We start from the raw sequence: 17536 nt of genomic DNA on the forward strand, positions 1-17536 counted from the left end.
CAGCTGACATATTGAAACTGGAAGGCATGTACATGGCGTCTTCCTGTGATGTCATCAAGCACGGGGGACTTCTAGCAGCTGGGATTTTTGTTGTTTACTCTGTATTTACCTTTTCTTTCAGTGTTTTTATACTCCTTGATTTAAAGCTGCTCTCTGGGTCTGTGTCATCTATTAATGTAACTGTCTTATTTTTTTATTGAGTGATACTGTCTGCGGACATTTCCAAATGTTGTATTTTTTCTTGTTACTAATTTCCAGGATGTCCAGAGATCTCAGATGCTCCTACAAGTGACACCAGCTCCCAGGCAGACAATGTGAAGCGGAGCGCTTTGCAGAAACAACTGGACATTGAGCTGAAGGTGAAGCAGGGAGCAGAGAATCTGGTTAAAGCATATTCCAATGATCCTCCCAAAGTAAGTTGGTTACAGTTAAACTGAGTTTAAAAATAAAGAATACTTTTGAAAAAATTTGTTGGGGGAGAGGCAAAACCTAAAACCCCCTTACACCTTTTACATTACGTGCCTTTTACACTCTGACAGAGAGGTGATACAAATTACCAGGTTTCCTGAGATCTCTCACAGTGAAATAGTTGAAGGCATGCGCTTTTCTTAATCAGCGATGAAGCATTTTATAAAATTCTAAGTAGAAAGGATGCATGCTTTTTTTATTGGTTTATTTTTGTGATTTTAAAGATTTTCCTTCCATAATGCGTGTCTATAATTTAGTTTGCCTGCAAAGAAGCACTGTAGTGTGCCTAGTGCCCGTTACCCCAGATGCAAGCATTCCGCTGCTGTATTTTGAGCCATAAAGGCTCTCGTATACTGAAAGGGAAACAAAGTGAACTGGATTTATCGTCCCTGCATGTTATGTACAAGGAGTAGTTACGTTTTATTTCCTAGAATGAGGTTAATTAATCCTATATCTCTTCATACAGTTTAATCAGCTATCTGACTATTCTTATTACTGTTACAGAATGTCCACCATATTGCTGCTGTCCAGGAAATACTTCAAGACAGCGAGAATAAAATAGCCAATTTGCGCAGTCAGATCCAGTCTCTTATAAAAGGTAAACGCTCTGTCCTCGTATGTAGTTTGAAAAAATATTAATGGGTAACAATGAAAATGTATTTTATATTTTTGTGAGTTTTTTAGTTTTTAGAGTTTGGCAGTTTTTCTGTGCCGTGGGATATTATGGGTGCCAACTGTTTTTATATATAGTGATACATTAGTCACCTGTGGAGGTACAGAGACCCGGGATGTGACTACTCTTTAAAGAAACAATCCGAGCACCATAACCACTACAGATCATTATTGTTATGGTACCAGGAGTTCCCCCATTGTAAGGAGTCAAATTGTTTGTTTTTTAAAATGTATTTATTTATCTGCATTTTTATTCGGTTGTACAGCAGTTTGACATATACAATGGTTGCAGGCAGTTGAATGGATTGCACAGTACATTGGAGAAGCGACACATAAGTTGAAAGAGAGTGTAGTTCAGTTATATATTAGGTGTGTCTAGTGTCAACCTCATACTTGATACAGTAGTGGCACAGCATCGGGGCACAGGCCTCACTACCTCTACCAGCTACCCAGACTGTCATAGCTGTCTTTGCTGCATCACTGGAACTTAACAACAGGATACGATTGTATACTAATTTGCAAATACATTATGTAGTCGATATACAACTGTGTAAGTGTAGAGGTAAATCTTAAGGTAACACAATTTACAAAAAGAAAAAAAAAGGTAACTCTAAACTAACGCTGCGCATCTCTCATGGGTCAAACTGTATTTGAATGGCTCGGCAGGGCTTGCTTTGGGCTTAGTTCAGGAAAGCTAAGAGAAGTTCCTGCTTAGAAACATTCGGCTCTCCAGTGTTGTTAGTGGCTGCAGGGAGCTTCACCTGCGAAGAAAACAAACTGCTCAAAAACACATTGACTTATAATAATGGGGCGCCAGGGCAGTACTTACACCGTAACCACTACAGCGAGCTTTAACTCTCTTACAAGGAGTTATTAGAGAGATCTGCATGTATCCCATAAACCTCTACACTCCAAGCTTTTATGAGGAAATGTACAGCTGTTTTTTTCCAATTACATCGCCTCTGCACTTCCTCTTAGAGTAATGAGAAGGTGCAAAGAAATGTTATATTATTTCATAAAATTAAATATCAAAAAGTCTATGCTTGGATATAGTGTTTTTTTGTTTTATCTCCACTTTGAGGTGAAAATTATTGGAGTATTATTAATCACTGTGTATAATACACAATACTTACATTATATTATGTCTCAACCTTTACAGAACAACCATCGTTACCAGCTCCGGAGACGGACATTAACACTGTTGCTCCTTCGCTGTTGGTGACGGACACACAGGAGCCAGAGCCGGCTGGGTATTCACTTTACATCTTTCTCATCAATGTTGTTAGGAACTGAATCCATCCCAGTTTACACCACCACACCTGCTGATTATCTATATGTCTGTTGTATGTTTGTCTACGGCTGTCTACATTTCAATCACAGATACATTTTATAAGGCTGCCTACAGCTTGCATGCTTGTGTCGCCAGATCTCCTTATCTTTGCAGGACTCCTGTGAATTCTGCATTCTGCCAGGCAGGGTGTGAGAGTGCTTTGGATATCACACAGGAAGCACAGAATGTAGAATTCTATACGGTGCAAAGACATAGAAATCGGCAACTCTAGTGAGAAGTAATCTTAGGGCATCCTTTAAATAATGTCCGGTATATAGCAGTATTATTTTCTAAAATATAATGAGTATAGTGATATGACAACCAGATAAACTATTCTTTTCTTCCTTCTCATAGCGATTTTCCAGTCTTTCCTATGAAAGCAATTGTCCTACCGGATGTGGAACTGGACTTAGAAATGCCTCCTGCTCCAAGTCAGACAGTTTTAGATAACATTCAGCACGACATTTCAGTATACATTGAGGTCTCGGATTTCCTGGCTCAGGTAAAGCTCTAAGATGTGCTGGTTGTTCTTTACCCCTAAACTTCATCATTAAATGAGCACTCTGTGTACAATAGCCACTACAGTACAGTGAAGTAGTTATGGTGCAATGATTCCGTGGATATTAGCCCAATTTTTTTTGTTAAATCGTTTAGGAGAATTTTGACAAATAGGGGATGATTATGTAGAATTTTATTTATTGTCCTATAAATGTTAATTCCATCCAAGCTGGACAGTTGTGATGGGCGGGTGTTAGCTCAGAGCTCTCAGCCAATCAATACCATCCAGCTTTCCTATAATTGTCATTGATAATACAGAAGTGTTACTTCCTCACTATCAATGTGGCTATTACAAGCAGCCACATGTTTAATGTCTTGATTGTTTGAGTTAATGAAGTCTCGGTTTAGTTATTAAATCAGAGCATATAATGCAGGGGTTCTCAACCCAGTCCTCAGGACCCCCTACCAGTCCAGGATTTGGGGATTACCTGGGTGTGTCTAAGGTGTTAAGAAAAGGGGGAAAAAACACCTTAGACTCTAAACACCTTAGACACACCCAGGTAATCCCTAAACCCTGGACTGGTAGGGGGTCCTTGAGGACAAGGTTGAGAACCCCTGGTCTAATGGGTTATGAAAGGCTAACCGTCGCTTTAATATTATACTAACTTAATAAATGTGACATAAATCACCTAAAGTGTCAGGGCAGTAAGGCAGGTATTCGATTACCTCAAGGTTCAGTATATTCTGATATAAAACATATATATAGAGAAATATATGGAAATATAGTGTAGTTTTTACATAACAATAACATGTACATATTTTAGACCGACTCTTACAAAAGAAAAGCACAACAAAAAGTGTGCTAGTGCTTTGACCTAAAGGCCATTTACCTCTAATCAGTCCTTATGTCTTCTCCTTGGCTGGTCCACATGCCCCCTATGCCGACGTTGATGGTTGACCTCGGCTAAATCTAGTTCTTGTAGTTTTTGTTTTAACTACCTGTCAATCATCGATATAACCTCTAACAGAGAAAACATAGTGAGAGAGGAGACATTAGACAATGCTTCTATTTCTCCTCCTTAGCCATTTCCTAAATCTCAGGTAAACAGAGAATCCCAGGGGAAATATTTTTAGTGTGTTATTCAATGTTATACATTGCAGAGAAGTAACACTTCTCAAAGAAAAAAATGCTTTTATTATGTATGGTTTACCTTTCTAGGATTACGGAGAACGACACAAATATACCAGCGATAACGAACACATTATTACAAACCAAACACCAGACGTTATACGTGAGCCTGATAGGAAAGATTCCCCTCTGGATAACAGTGTTCGTGAACCTTCTAAAACATCTAAGGACGTGCGGTACGATTACTTACCTGTGTTACAGGAGCATTTTATTCTAAGTCTTTGTTTTTATTGTGAGGGGTGTATGGAACATTTTAAATCATTTCTCAACGTTTTCCTTTCTTGGCAGTATTCAGCCCCGAATTCCTCTCGCCATGGAGGACTTCAAGCTCCGCTCTGTGCTGGGTAGAGGGAGCTTTGGAAAGGTAAGTTTAAGGTGGAATTCCAATTCTAGTTGGATATAACGGATGTCTTAACAGATGCCGCACAACACTTTATTTATTTTACTTTCAGGTTCTACTGGCTAAGTACAAGAACACAAACAAAATGTACGCCTTGAAAGTCATGAGAAAAGGAGACATAGAATCATCACCTAAGCTCGATAGGTCAGTAAATGAAGAACAATTCATTGTTTTTGGGCGGATGAGGTTCTGTTTTCTGTCTTTTGTTTGTCATTTGTTTGGGAGATCAGGGGAAAATTAGTTTTAACTTTTATTTTTCCTTTCCAGCCTTCTGTGTGAGAAGCGCGTATTTCAAGCTGTGACCAACAGGCGCTACCCATTTCTAATTAACTTGTTCGGGTGTTTCCACACTCAAGACCACATAATTTTTGCGATGGAATATGCTGCTGGGGGCGACCTAAGCACACTCCTTAACAACAAAAGGCGTCCCTTTCCAGAATCCAGAGCTATGTGAGTATAAGCTACAGGTCTAATCCAATGTTCTGCAGATGGGCTACAAATTCCATAAATTCTAGTTATTTATACCTGTTTATACCAGGAATATCACACAACATCACTGGGACTTGGCTATTTTTCCTTGAGCCCGGATACTGGTATATCGATACATTATTGACACTACTAATTTGTAGCTACTGTTCCCACAGTGGCATTTCACTCTGTTAACAGGCAGTGTAACTGTATCACTTGAGGATTTCCTACAACAGTCATTTGAATGAAGTGTAACTTTATCACTTGAGGATTTCTTACAACAGTTATTTTAACTAAAATTTGTTTGTATACCCCCATTTTTACCTATTTACATTAAAAGTGAAGTTTTAATTATTTCCTCTTTTGTGATCTCCCCGAGCCCAACCTATCCTAAGGTCACCCCTCTATAACGAGGCAACTACCACTCTGCAGGACACACTATTAGTCAGACTCAAATAAGAGATGAAGTAGAGCCACAAGTAACCAAATATAATGGAAGAGGAAAAATAGCACTGTGGGTTTTAGAATGCAAATAAACATGGTTAGATATTAACAAACCTATTCTGTATTAAAAATGACTTCAAACTGTATAAATGAATGTATATCCCCTGAGCTGCTGTATATCTGCTTGCTGTATGTGCCCAATGCTGTATCAGTGCGGTTACATCTGGCCACATACACCGCTGTCTGCACCAACTATAGCTAACGGCCTTGGAAGCATCGGTATTGGTGAATGGAACCAGCTGTAAATGCTAAACGACCAATCACCATTGTATCAGCTGATAACTAACCACCAACCAGCAGTGAGAGACAATAAGGAAACCCGGGATTTAATGTAATATGTCAGAACACAGAGTGACTTAGGAATCTACGGAATTAAACCAGTTAATAATAAAACACTGCGTCATCTAGAAAGTAACAGATTTATTTATTATTCACAGATTTTTTTCTGCCTGTGTCGTCCTGGGACTGGAATTCTTACACGAACAGAAGATCGTCCACCGGTAAGATTATAGAAAAAGACTACACATGGAGTGTCCGTGATATTTGTGTTATTGTATTTAACCCTGTTTGTTTATAGTAAGTTATTCACGTTAACAATTTAAATAGCCTAAAGAGTGAATCCTAATCCTAAATTCCTCTAGTGTTATGTAAAATGAATAAAACTTAATGCTCTGTATTTTAATATAGAGACCTGAAATTAGAGAATATTGTTCTAGACGAAAAAGGGTTCGCAAAGATCACAGACTTTGGTCTTTGCAAAGAAGGTAAATATAATTTTATAAAACATGTTTTTTTCATACAAGCTCCCGCTTAGTAATTTTAAAATGTCCCGGCAATATCAGAGTTAGCTTTCATAAATAACATGTTAATATATAAAATGATGTGTATACAATCTCTGATTCATTCCAAAAGGAACTCTGTAACAGTAAAAGTATGTATTTTTGAATTTAAAGTGTCCATGGGGTCTTTCAGGTTATGGGGCCCCCCTTTTAAACTAAAATGTTTTTACTCACCTACTATCCAGGGCTGGGCAGGCAGTGTCGGATGCACACACACATTACACACAGCCAGCACACAGCACATTCAGATCCCACACAGCCAACACGCACACTGTGGGGGATACACACACATTACACACAGCCAGCACACAGCACATTCAGATCACACACAGCCACCACACACACTGTGGGGGAACAGAAGGAGGTAATATGGGGAGGGCATAGGGTGAGACACCATACTTAGGGCTCCAGGTAGGAAATCCCAATTATTCCAATTGAAATTATTAAAGCAAATTGGGCTACTGCTTTAGTCCTTTATATTTTCACACACCTGTGGTTACCGACATGAGAGAGCCGTGTCTGACAGCATCCCATAAACACCTGCTGGTTAAAGGATTATGGAGTGTAGTCAATCTCTCCACTTAATAGTATGAAAGCCCCCTCTTATTCCAGGCATGTTTCCTGCAAAACTAAAACTCTCAGCAATATCTACTCACTATTATTCTTATAGGAATATTTGATCCGATACAGAAACTTGTCACCAGTTATCAGCCGTGATTTAACCCGTTAGCATGATCAAATAATATTACAGATCAGTCTAACTGAAAGTCATTCCCAAATGTAATCTGCTAAAACTGAATATCTTCAATTTATATACAATTCTATTTTCCTTATTTCTCAGGAATCGGATACGGAGACACAACCGGGTCCCCTCGTGGAACCCCGCATTACGTAGCTCCTGAAGTGTGCAAAGGCAAGCCGTACACAAGAGCTGTAGACTGGTGGAGCTTCGGGGTGGTTATTTATGTAATGCTATCTGGAAAGGTAAGAACATACTTTCAATAAGAATCTGTAAACAGATTTATTTACTGCTAATCCAGAGAGACTCTACCAATTTAAAGAATCACTCTGCACACCTAAAGCACTATGGCTTGCTGAAATGCTTTATTTGTGCAGAGTGTGTCCATTTTCATTTTACAAGCGTACAGATTTCAATGTAAATCATCACCTTGATATACACCCCTGGCTGCCAATCATACAAATGGTTGTGTTACTTCCTGGTTTGGTTAGATCTGTGAAGCTAATATCAGGAGGAAGCAATTGCCCAGAGCACCTGCCTTGCAAAGATTCCTCATTGAGCTGCATTGGGAGGCTTGTGATTGGACAGTCACAGAAAGTCTGGGTGGGGTAAGAAGGGGAGTGATTGCAAAGGCTGCAGACAAGAGACCTGTAGTTTTTGCAAGCTGTTTTTTGATATTACAATATTAATATTACATCCCAACATTCCTCTGCATATGAATCCTTTCCCTTCCCAAAATAGATCCCCAGACAGATACAGTGCTAGTTATCACCACCCAACAACTAACCCCTGGCCCCTGGTTCCCCATGTCGTACTTTCATACACCCGCACCACACACCTTTGATGCATGCTGATTTACACATTGTCCCATCCTTACTACTAACATTCGAAAAACCATAAACTATTCAATTATGGCTCAGCAGCAGATTCCAGTATTTTACAACTTTACAAACTAAAATTGAGTTTTTTTTAAATGTATTTTTTTTCTCTAGTTTCCCTTTGAAAGCCATGATTTGAAAAAGTTAACTGCGAGTATCATCAAAGGAAAATTCATATATCCAGAATTTCTATCAAGAAACTCAACTTCAATAATAAAACAGGTTAGTCGCCACACGTTTCGTGTTTAATAAATGTAATAGATTGTATGAGCCATGATCAAACTGTTCATTGACCATTGATGAGGGATGTTTATCCTGGCGAGCTGCCTTAGGATGAATGAATTCTAAGTTCTTGGAGGTTTCAGGATCAGACCCTCTGCATGGAGCCGTGCGTCTAATCAGTACAGGAATAATTTATGACATCACATCCCAACATCTTGCATCATTACCTTATATGAACGGTCTGAAAGATTGTGATATAAAGTGTGTAGAAAAGAATGCAGGTTCAGATAATCTTTGGGAGAGGGAATATATCAGTTTTTTTATTTTGTCTTTTCACAATAGAAATCTTATTTGTCATGCACATATCTCAGTACTATATATACATCTTTAATTGCATGTACCTAGTTGTGTGTATTAATGCAGGTAGCAAAACATTCATTATTACTGAGAATTAACACTGAGTATATTCTTATTCATTGTATGACACCCATAATGATTCATTATTCATTACCCATAAGACACTAATATTCCATATTTACATGACATAAAGCGCCCGCTAGCGTCCTGTATAAAAATATAGTTATGGGTAGTTGGCGCAGGGTAGATCCAAAGCCCAGTCTTGGATGGGGAACTATGCCAGATTGTTTTTATTGTGAAGAGGCAGATAGATTGCAATATGACATCAAGGAACACCTTGTGCCGTGCTCACATAAAGCACCACCCACGTACGTACATTGCTACCACCACACTTTTCTTTTTTTCTTTGTTGTCCCATCAAGCATAACTCATAAAGTGCAGGGAAGATTGCTTGGCAAAGTCAACAGCCTCCTCCGTGTGTCGAGCTCAGAGCACCTCTGTTCACTCTCTACTGTCTCTAATTTACTTGCCCCATGCACTTATTCATTGCCATGCCACTCCCTCATGCCACTTGCCCTACCCACTGTCTGCTTGCACGTATCGCTTGCCCCGTCCACTCTATCTGTGCCCATGTCATATATTAATCCTTCACATGCCCCATCCACTTGCGGGCCCATTTCACTCTCACCATATCAACAACCCAGTCTGCTCCCTACTTTCCTTCCTCTATATCACTAATCCATCAATTAGTTCCTCATGTCATTGAAACTGTGCCACTTCTCCGTGCTAGTTCCCACCATACATCACTTAGCTGGCCTCAAAAATAAAAAGACAATATTAATAAAGAAATGGCAGTGCAATTAATCAAACCAACTTACTTACATCATGAGTCTCTCCAGCAAGCTCTCCTAGAGGTCCATCATGTTGGTTCTATCCCCAAGGGGTATTAAAAGAGGTTGCATAGGGCATTGTCACCTACTCCGTCCACTCTCTCTAACATGTGAGTAGGAGAAAATGCTTTCTTTCTCGCACGCAAAGACCCTGAGATTTGAGGGTAGACAATGAATCTGGTATTTGGCTTGCAGCTTAGAGGGAAAACACCTGCCCCCCTCCGCTATCCATACCTGGGTTGCAGACAGACATTGGTTGAGCTGCCTATATTTGGAGCCCTACATGGATTATAAAAACAGGCACCTAGCAAGCAGTAACCATGAATCATGCCAGCAGTCAGGACAATCTCTGGGCAGCATGGACATGTTGTGTACTTATTAATCTCTGTATTAATGTACACAGCGTGAGTGATAAAGGCATCCGTTACTCTACCTGCAGGGAAAATGCATGTAATTCTGATGTTTATTATTAAAATTAACGATATGTATATTAAAAAAATTCCCTTTTACAGCTTCTCACTAAAAAAGTAAAGGCACGACTAGGAGCCAGCAAGAAAGACGCCCAGGACGTTAAGGAGCACCCTTTTTTCGAAGTACGTACATTTTAAATAGAACATGATATTTATTTATTTATTTTTACTTAAATTGGTTTAGTCACAAAAATATATATTTCTGAGCATTTACTTAAGATGAAATCTAAAATAAAAGATAATTTAGGACAAAGTAGGGACTGCTTTGTCTTAGGGTCAAGTCCGAGGTGGACAAAAGGTCGAACTTCTGCTGTGAAGTTTTGTCGTTCCCACATCCCAAGTGACAGAGTCCCTTTACATTAGAATTCTAAGGAAAGACTCATTCTCATAGCTAAATGAGCATGCTAAGTTAGTTGTGTGTTTAAAAAACATACAGTGTCCTATGAGTTTCTGCATTTACATCCATTCAAGGAATCATAGTAAAATCATACCCAGCTCTGATCACGCAGAACCTGAAGCAGTGAGTGTGTTATTACTTTCTGGGCCTCAAACTTTACCTCAATAAAAACATCACCAGTACTTACTGTGCCAGGAAAAGAGGGAATCTCACCAAATAAAATATGATTAACAGATTACTATCCCACCAGCTCCCATTAAAAATCCCTATGTGAAGAATGGATTGGGGCAAACTGGAAACCTGCCTAGGGGCCCTTGGAATCTTAATCATTGTCTGACTCCTAGCACCATAATCACTGCAACATGATGACACCCTCCCATTTGTGAATAATATGACAGCTTACCTGGGGTCTGCAGGGCACTGTTTGCAGCCAGGTCATTGGCTGAGAGTGTTAGCTTAGTATTCTCAGCCAATGAGTACCTCCATGCACCACCAGGCTAGGAGAGTGCAGCGAGCTTCCGGGCTGCAGAGGAGAAGGTGGATCCCAGGTAAGTTCTTAAACCATTCACAAGCAGTTTGACTACTCACACTAGTAGGGGGCATGGAACTCATGGCACCATAACCACTACATCTGGATGTAGTAGTTATGGTGCTTAGACTGCTCTTTTAAGGCAATTTGAGAATTAGTTTTCAGACTCTCACTGGGATCTGTACGGAATGTAGCTTTTTGGGCATATTATCTGTAATTCTGTGTTTTATATAGTTATTTTACTGATTTATACAATGATGTACATTTCTTTCCAGCAAATAGACTGGGCTGCATTATTATTAAAGAATGTGAGGCCACCATTTTTGCCCGACATTCGTGGAGCTGAAGACGTCAGGAACTTTAGTTCTGCGTTCACCTCGGAATATCCTATGTTAACTCCTCCAAAAAAGCGAGCTGAAATACCGTGCTATGAGGCAGAGGCATTTTTGGATTTTAATTGGAGGGTTGATTGGAATTAATAACAGACACAGACTTTAATAAAATATACAGGAGGAAACAGCTGAGGTGGTGGAACAAAGCAGCCTTAAACACAAACCCCCTCTTAAACTAAGATCTATGTTCTATACCATTGTATCCGAAGACCGAAGAGCCACCACCCACCTCTATGCTAAGGCCCAGGACTAGGAATGTAATCATAACATAGAAGATAAACAGTGACATAAATTATTCATAGCACACAAACAACATACATTAGGCACATCACACATAGAGCTCACCAGGAAAGTTCTGTATAGACGGTACATGGTCCCAGTAAGACTTCAACACAGCGACCCTAAAAAAATCAGCAATTGACTGGAGATGCTTAACAGAATCTGGAACGATGTTGAATGTATGGTGGACATGTTCTAAAATTAAGATGTTCTGGAGGTCAGTTATTTAACTAATATCCCCCTGCACATCAAAAATTGTCCTGACGCCTCTACCTGAGATGCACTTGCTTCTCCTTGTCCCACCAAAATTATCAAATACCTTATATACCATATCATATTAGCGGCTTTGACTGTCATGAGCAGAAATCTACTTTGCAACCTGCAATTGAAACGTATTTAAAAAGAAGAGCCAACCAAACTATATTAAATAATGGCAAGACAGTGAAACACTCCCAAAATGTTTGAATTAGTGGTATGAACTTTTGAAAAAATAAAATAGGCGGGGCCTGAAGATATCCGGACGCCCTTTTGATACATCTGCTACTTTTAATGGTAGACTTGACCCGGAGCACCCAGCAACATGACCATATCATTAGTCCTGTTCTTCCACTGCCCAGGAATGCAATCCACCCATCCGGATCTCTGGCCTATTGAAGCCCGCAGGTCGACGGCATGAACAGGTGGCCGATCTCCAAACTAGGACTGCATGCCCTGAAGCTACTTGATTGCAGCACTGCCACCCCCTTGGACTGGTGGGGGATATCCTGGTCCCCGCTGAGGAACTTACCCATCTGCCACGACAAACAGTCTCTGCCATTTCTGCAACAATGTGGTATCCAGAAAGGCCGCCGAGCCACAAGCTACCTTATGCCAATGAGTCCAGAAACTATGATGTGGATGGAGAGCTTTGAGTTCTGGCTTTGTTTAAGCTGCAGATCTCGCAATCCCACCATACAAGATCCTCACCCGATTCAAGAGTCGTTCCAACTCACAGTCGTTCCTCTGGGCAGGGGACCCACATAGACCAGAATCCACCACGCGGTCCATATACTCATGAGGTACTCAGAGCCCCAAGGACCCCATGAGCTTGTGATCCTTCTGCTTGGAAAGAAATGATCAATGGACTTATGGCAGTGGCTCCCTTTCAAAGCCCAGTCATTCCATACAGAAATAGATGTTTCTTTGTAGCCTACCTGTGGCATAGGCTGAAGATGTAGGGCAGAGGTCTTGCAAATATCTGCAATAGCTATTTAGCACTACCGAGTTCTTACGTTCCCTTTATATATATATTCTCAATGTTATTGCATTTCCTCAGCTACTTAATTACTGAACAAGCGTATACCTCTTTGTTATATATTCCTACGTGTGTATCTAGACTCTCATGGGCCTAATAGCCGCTCAAGCCACCATTTTTAGACGTACCTAAACTGCCTTTGTTAAATCCTAACACTAGCGCTGTCCTCTCATGTTCCATGCTGTGCTTAGTGCTATATATACTGTCACACTCTTTACGATGAATTTAACAATATAAGCAAGTTAATCTTGTCTTATATTAGAAAAAAGTGCAGCTTTTCTTGTACCATAAGTAATTACTAACATGTACTACTGCACTTTAAAAATAAAGAATGTAAAAAAAAAAACTTCTATGAATGATGATCCACCATACAGTCAACACTCCGCCAGCCATGACCATGCCTTCTATGCCTTGAAGGCAACGAGAAAGGACTTGTAATCTAATTCCTAACAAACACTGTACAATATCTACATAAAGACACTATGACAGATGTGACAAAAACGTATGTGACACAAACCTATAATGGCATTACTATGTAATTTTCTTTAATAAACAGTTCAATAAAAAAAGAGAAGTAACGTGTTGTTTTTTGTTTAATGAAATGTTTTATTGAACAGGGTTATTCAGTAAAATGAGAAGTCAAAGTGGATTTGAAAATAAAGGTCAAATTAGCTGAAATAGAAACACCCTCCAAGCCATCTATGGCCTTAAATTTGAAATTAACTTTGAATTCTCACTTTAGTGAATAATCCTGCTTAGTTTGAATTGAGTTTTGTGTAGATTGTGAGAGAGAAAGCTTGTACATTTATATTTAAATGTATATAGAATATAGAATGCACACCATAACAATCTCAAAAAAAATATTTACATTTTATTATGTACAAAAAAGTACCAGCATGTAAACATAAGAAATGAATATAAACAAAGTAACAGAAGTAAAGGCAGATACAATAAAATAATAGTATTAAATTACCACAAAAATCCTTACAAGCCTCAGACAGAAACACGAGTCACCACCCCCCCCCCCCCCCACCCCCCACCCCCAACCCCACCCCCAACATTTTGGCACCAACTGGCTGCCTTTATCAAGGGTACCTGTATCCATGTTCAAATGTGTCTGCTTATAAAGCCCTCTTACAGCTGATGGCCATCAGCATAAGATTATTACCAGCACAGGAAGTGACATCATCACCTCAAGTGCTGGCACAATATCCTGATAATAGCATAGCAATATCAAATAAAACTGATTAAATGTACTGGAAACATATATGGAGTAAAGAGAGTCATGGGACCTAAACAGTAATAACAGGTGTCAATATTCAAATAACCCACCTCTAAAGGCAACAAAAAAAAACAAAAAAGTGGATATACTCCACAGTCATCTTAGTTGCCGCCGCGCGCGACGATAATCTGTGCATGCGCCCTATAATGAGAACCGCGCATGCGCGCAGTAACCTCCCGTTCGCGCATGCGCATAACGGCAAACTGCCGCGTGTGCGCATAGTAACATCCTGTTTGCGCATGCGCAATACTAACTGCAGTACCTCATCGCTCTAAAAGACGCCCACACTTAGTGGACGGTAACTAACATGCAAATTAAAGCAATGAATGTAAATAATCCACATTACTCATACTCCATGAATATCTATACTCCACATACAAATACTTTAACCATATATTACATATATACATACAAAAAAGGGTGACTAGTAAAAAAGAAAAAGGAAATAATATAAATAAATCTAAAATCCACCTTATAAGTAAAAGAAGATCTGTGAGCCTATACAAAACATAGCTCCCACCAGTCTTATAAGACAAGACACAAAAGAAAAAACACCAAAAAGTGATGTTCTAGAAAAAGTATTTTTAATTCCACAAACACCCAATGTGTGATAATTAGATCACTGCAGAAGCCAGATAGGCAATAATAATACTTAGCAGTTCCACATGCAATTTTAACTGTATAACAATACAATAATTGTCCATTGAATATATTACCATAATCATTTACACAGTCATATAGGAATGAAAAAAATCTTTCATATTGTATATAAAACAATATAGTCCAATGTCAACCAGATATTGAAAAGCCTATTCATCATCAATTTAAAGATGTTGTCAAGTAAACTAACTGAAGCCAAACACAGAGAGATGGATGCAGGTCTTCAGGAAGTAAGAAGTCTTTATTAACATACCGATCGGGCCTCAGATGAACTCCTGTTCCACAAATATCTGAGAGACCAACACATGGTGCACATTCCTTATATAGCACTATAACTCCTCCCGTTAATAGCTACACCCACATATACCTTTAACCAATCAATGAGCAGAATATAGACTTGTACATCTGGTCAAACCACATGGCCCATCCAAGATAAAGTAGAAATAAGTGCAATTTCAGTTCCTGCATTCCTGCACATGCTCAGTACATTGATGACAGTATCCTACCTACGTGTAGCTAACTAACTGACACAACCTACACATATGCCACATGGAAATCTTGGCCTACTAAATTTACATTCACCGAAATTCCACCACATTCCCCCCTTTGATGCCTCTGATACAAATGATTCCAGATGCATCACCAATCATAGTTGACCAATACCTCTCAAGTAGCCATTGAACCAGAGCAGACCTTGTAAGCATCTTAGCAAAGACTCCTTCAACATTCCTCATTCTGAATATATTCTCTTTGGGCTAGGGATTCATATCTATAGACAGCCATTACATGAGCAGCTGTCTTTCTTTCTATAGTACTCTCTATGATACTACGTAAAGATCTGACCACCAAGGCATGACAGCATGACGGCATGACGTAGGACGTCAACCGGAAGTAAGGCGTTGCGTGAGCGCGGATGTGGCGTGTAGGGAGAGTAAAGCAGAGGAGCAGCGGCGTTTTCAATGTGAGGGGTTCGACAACAATTTCATAACCTTGAGAGGTATCGATTCAGGAACGTTGCTTTTTGCAACACCAAACCTAAGGTACGCCTGTGGCACGATCGGAGACAAATCAGAGGAACATCGGCGTATAATGTGAGGTATCTGTCAACAATCTCCATAACGCCGTCAGGTACCGACCAATGAAGGTTGCCTTGCAACACCAAACCTAAGGTATGAGTTGATATTTGTCTCTCTGTTGAAGTAAAAGGTGTCAGGGTACCTGAAGTCTCTACCTCTGAGAGAGGTAGAGACTTAGACGTTTATCCGTCCGGACGAGCCATTTCCTCCGTTCCTCGCGGTACACCCGGTCACTTAAACGCCGGCCGCGAGGGATCCACTTCCTTTTCTAACAGGACGCACGGCAGTCGACGTCATGACGCCAACCCGGAACGACCTGTCACTCAATTCCCTGGAGACTAATCAGGACTCGTCGGAGGCGTGTCTACCCTCTGGAGCCAGGGTATTTAACAGTGCTTCTCTCATTTGCTCATTGCCCTGTCGTGGTTCTAGTCTTCCTAGTCACACAGTGCTCTTGTATTTCAGTGATCCCTTTGGTTTTGACCCGGCTTGTTTCATTTACTTTGCTTACCTCTGTCTCCCTTTGACTCGGCTTGTTCCTCGCTTACCTGTCTTCTCGTCCCCTCGACCTCGGCTTGTCTCTGACCATTCTCTATTACCTCTGTACGTTAGTCCGGCCATTCTAAGGTCCGGTATACGTATCTTTCTACTGTTTGTACTCTGCGTGTTGGATCCCTGTCCCGATCCTGACAAAAGGTCTCTATTAATGGTTTAAGGTAAGACCTTATTGGATCTAAAGAGAAGGTCGTCTTTATAAATTCTGAAACAAAAATAAGTACTGAGTAGTTTATAAAATAATTTATACTGTATCAGAGATACTGGAGGAAATTGCAGAATATCCCATTACTCTTTACAATATAATTACAGTTGTATAAGGAAGAAGAGAGAAGTAAAAGAGACGAAAGAGAGAGGAGAGCAAGGAAAGACTGTGGGGAGACTGAGAGAGAGGAAAAGGGGGGAAGGGGAAAGGGATAGAAAAGGAAGGGAGGAAGAGAAAAAGGAGGACTGAAAACTAAAAGACAATGGCCCCCAAGAAAGAGAAACAGGTGGAATCAGATAAATCTGACAAATCAAAAACCATAAATACCTTCTACTCCCCAAAATCACATAATCCTCCACTAAAACAATCAAGATTATCTATTACACCAGAGGACTCTCTGCTCCAAATCAATACAGAAGCAGGAAGTGTAATACCACAAAAAACATGTTCACAACAAAGTATGATAGAAGCATTGGACAATCTATATTGTAAGATTAAACAAGACCTCCCAGTAACATCAACTGAACTCAAAAATGAAGTAATAGAAATAAAAGAGAGATTAGAAAACCAAAATCAAAGCTTCATAAAATTACAAGATGAAATTCAAACGCTCCAGGTACAAAATAATTTAATGAAATCTAAAATACTAACTCTCGAACAAAAACTAACAGAAATAGAGGATAGGTCGAGAAGAAATAATATCCGTATAAAAGGTATACCAGAAAACATTAATCATGATGATCTGGAAAAATATCTTAAAGAATTTATTGGTCAATTTCTTGATAATCAACATGAAGGAGTACATCCTTTTGAAAGATGGCACAGGTTACCAAAACCAACGGGAATTAACCCCTCTGAACCTAGGGACGTTATAGTCCGATTTATGAACTGCCTCACAAAAGATAAGTTGTTACAGAAAATTAGATACCAGAGACCACATGAT

General features: G+C 39.7%; 1 protein-coding gene across 1 annotated transcript; it reads left to right on the forward strand.

The window, feature by feature from the left end:
* The first annotated feature begins 773 nt into the window (after positions 1–773).
* LOC134586146 (serine/threonine-protein kinase N2-like) lies at positions 774–11508 on the forward strand. The gene is made up of 15 exons (XM_063441653.1): positions 774–863; positions 973–1066; positions 2300–2390; positions 2585–2701; positions 2825–2972; positions 4188–4333; positions 4446–4521; positions 4610–4701; positions 4825–5007; positions 5967–6029; positions 6217–6293; positions 7210–7352; positions 8100–8207; positions 9967–10047; positions 11126–11508. Exons 1-15 carry the CDS (start codon positions 774–776, stop codon positions 11327–11329), a joined length of 1713 nt encoding a protein of 570 aa, XP_063297723.1. The 3' UTR covers positions 11330–11508.
* The last annotated feature ends 6028 nt before the right edge of the window (positions 11509–17536 follow it).

The sequence above is a fragment of the Pelobates fuscus genome, chromosome 2 (assembly GCF_036172605.1).
Source record: "Pelobates fuscus isolate aPelFus1 chromosome 2, aPelFus1.pri, whole genome shotgun sequence".
In the NCBI taxonomy this organism is placed as follows: domain Eukaryota; kingdom Metazoa; phylum Chordata; class Amphibia; order Anura; family Pelobatidae; genus Pelobates; species Pelobates fuscus.

Bases quoted from the DNA above. Each gene is read 5' to 3' on its own strand.
- LOC134586146 (XM_063441653.1), top strand. From the start codon at position 774: ATGCAAGCATTCCGCTGCTGTATTTTGAGCCATAAAGGCTCTCGTATA. The intron at 2,702-2,824 runs GTGAGAAGTAAT...TCCTTCTCATAG, and splicing joins CATAGAAATCGGCAACTCTA to CGATTTTCCAGTCTTTCCTA. The intron at 4,522-4,609 runs GTAAGTTTAAGG...TTTTACTTTCAG, and splicing joins GTAGAGGGAGCTTTGGAAAG to GTTCTACTGGCTAAGTACAA.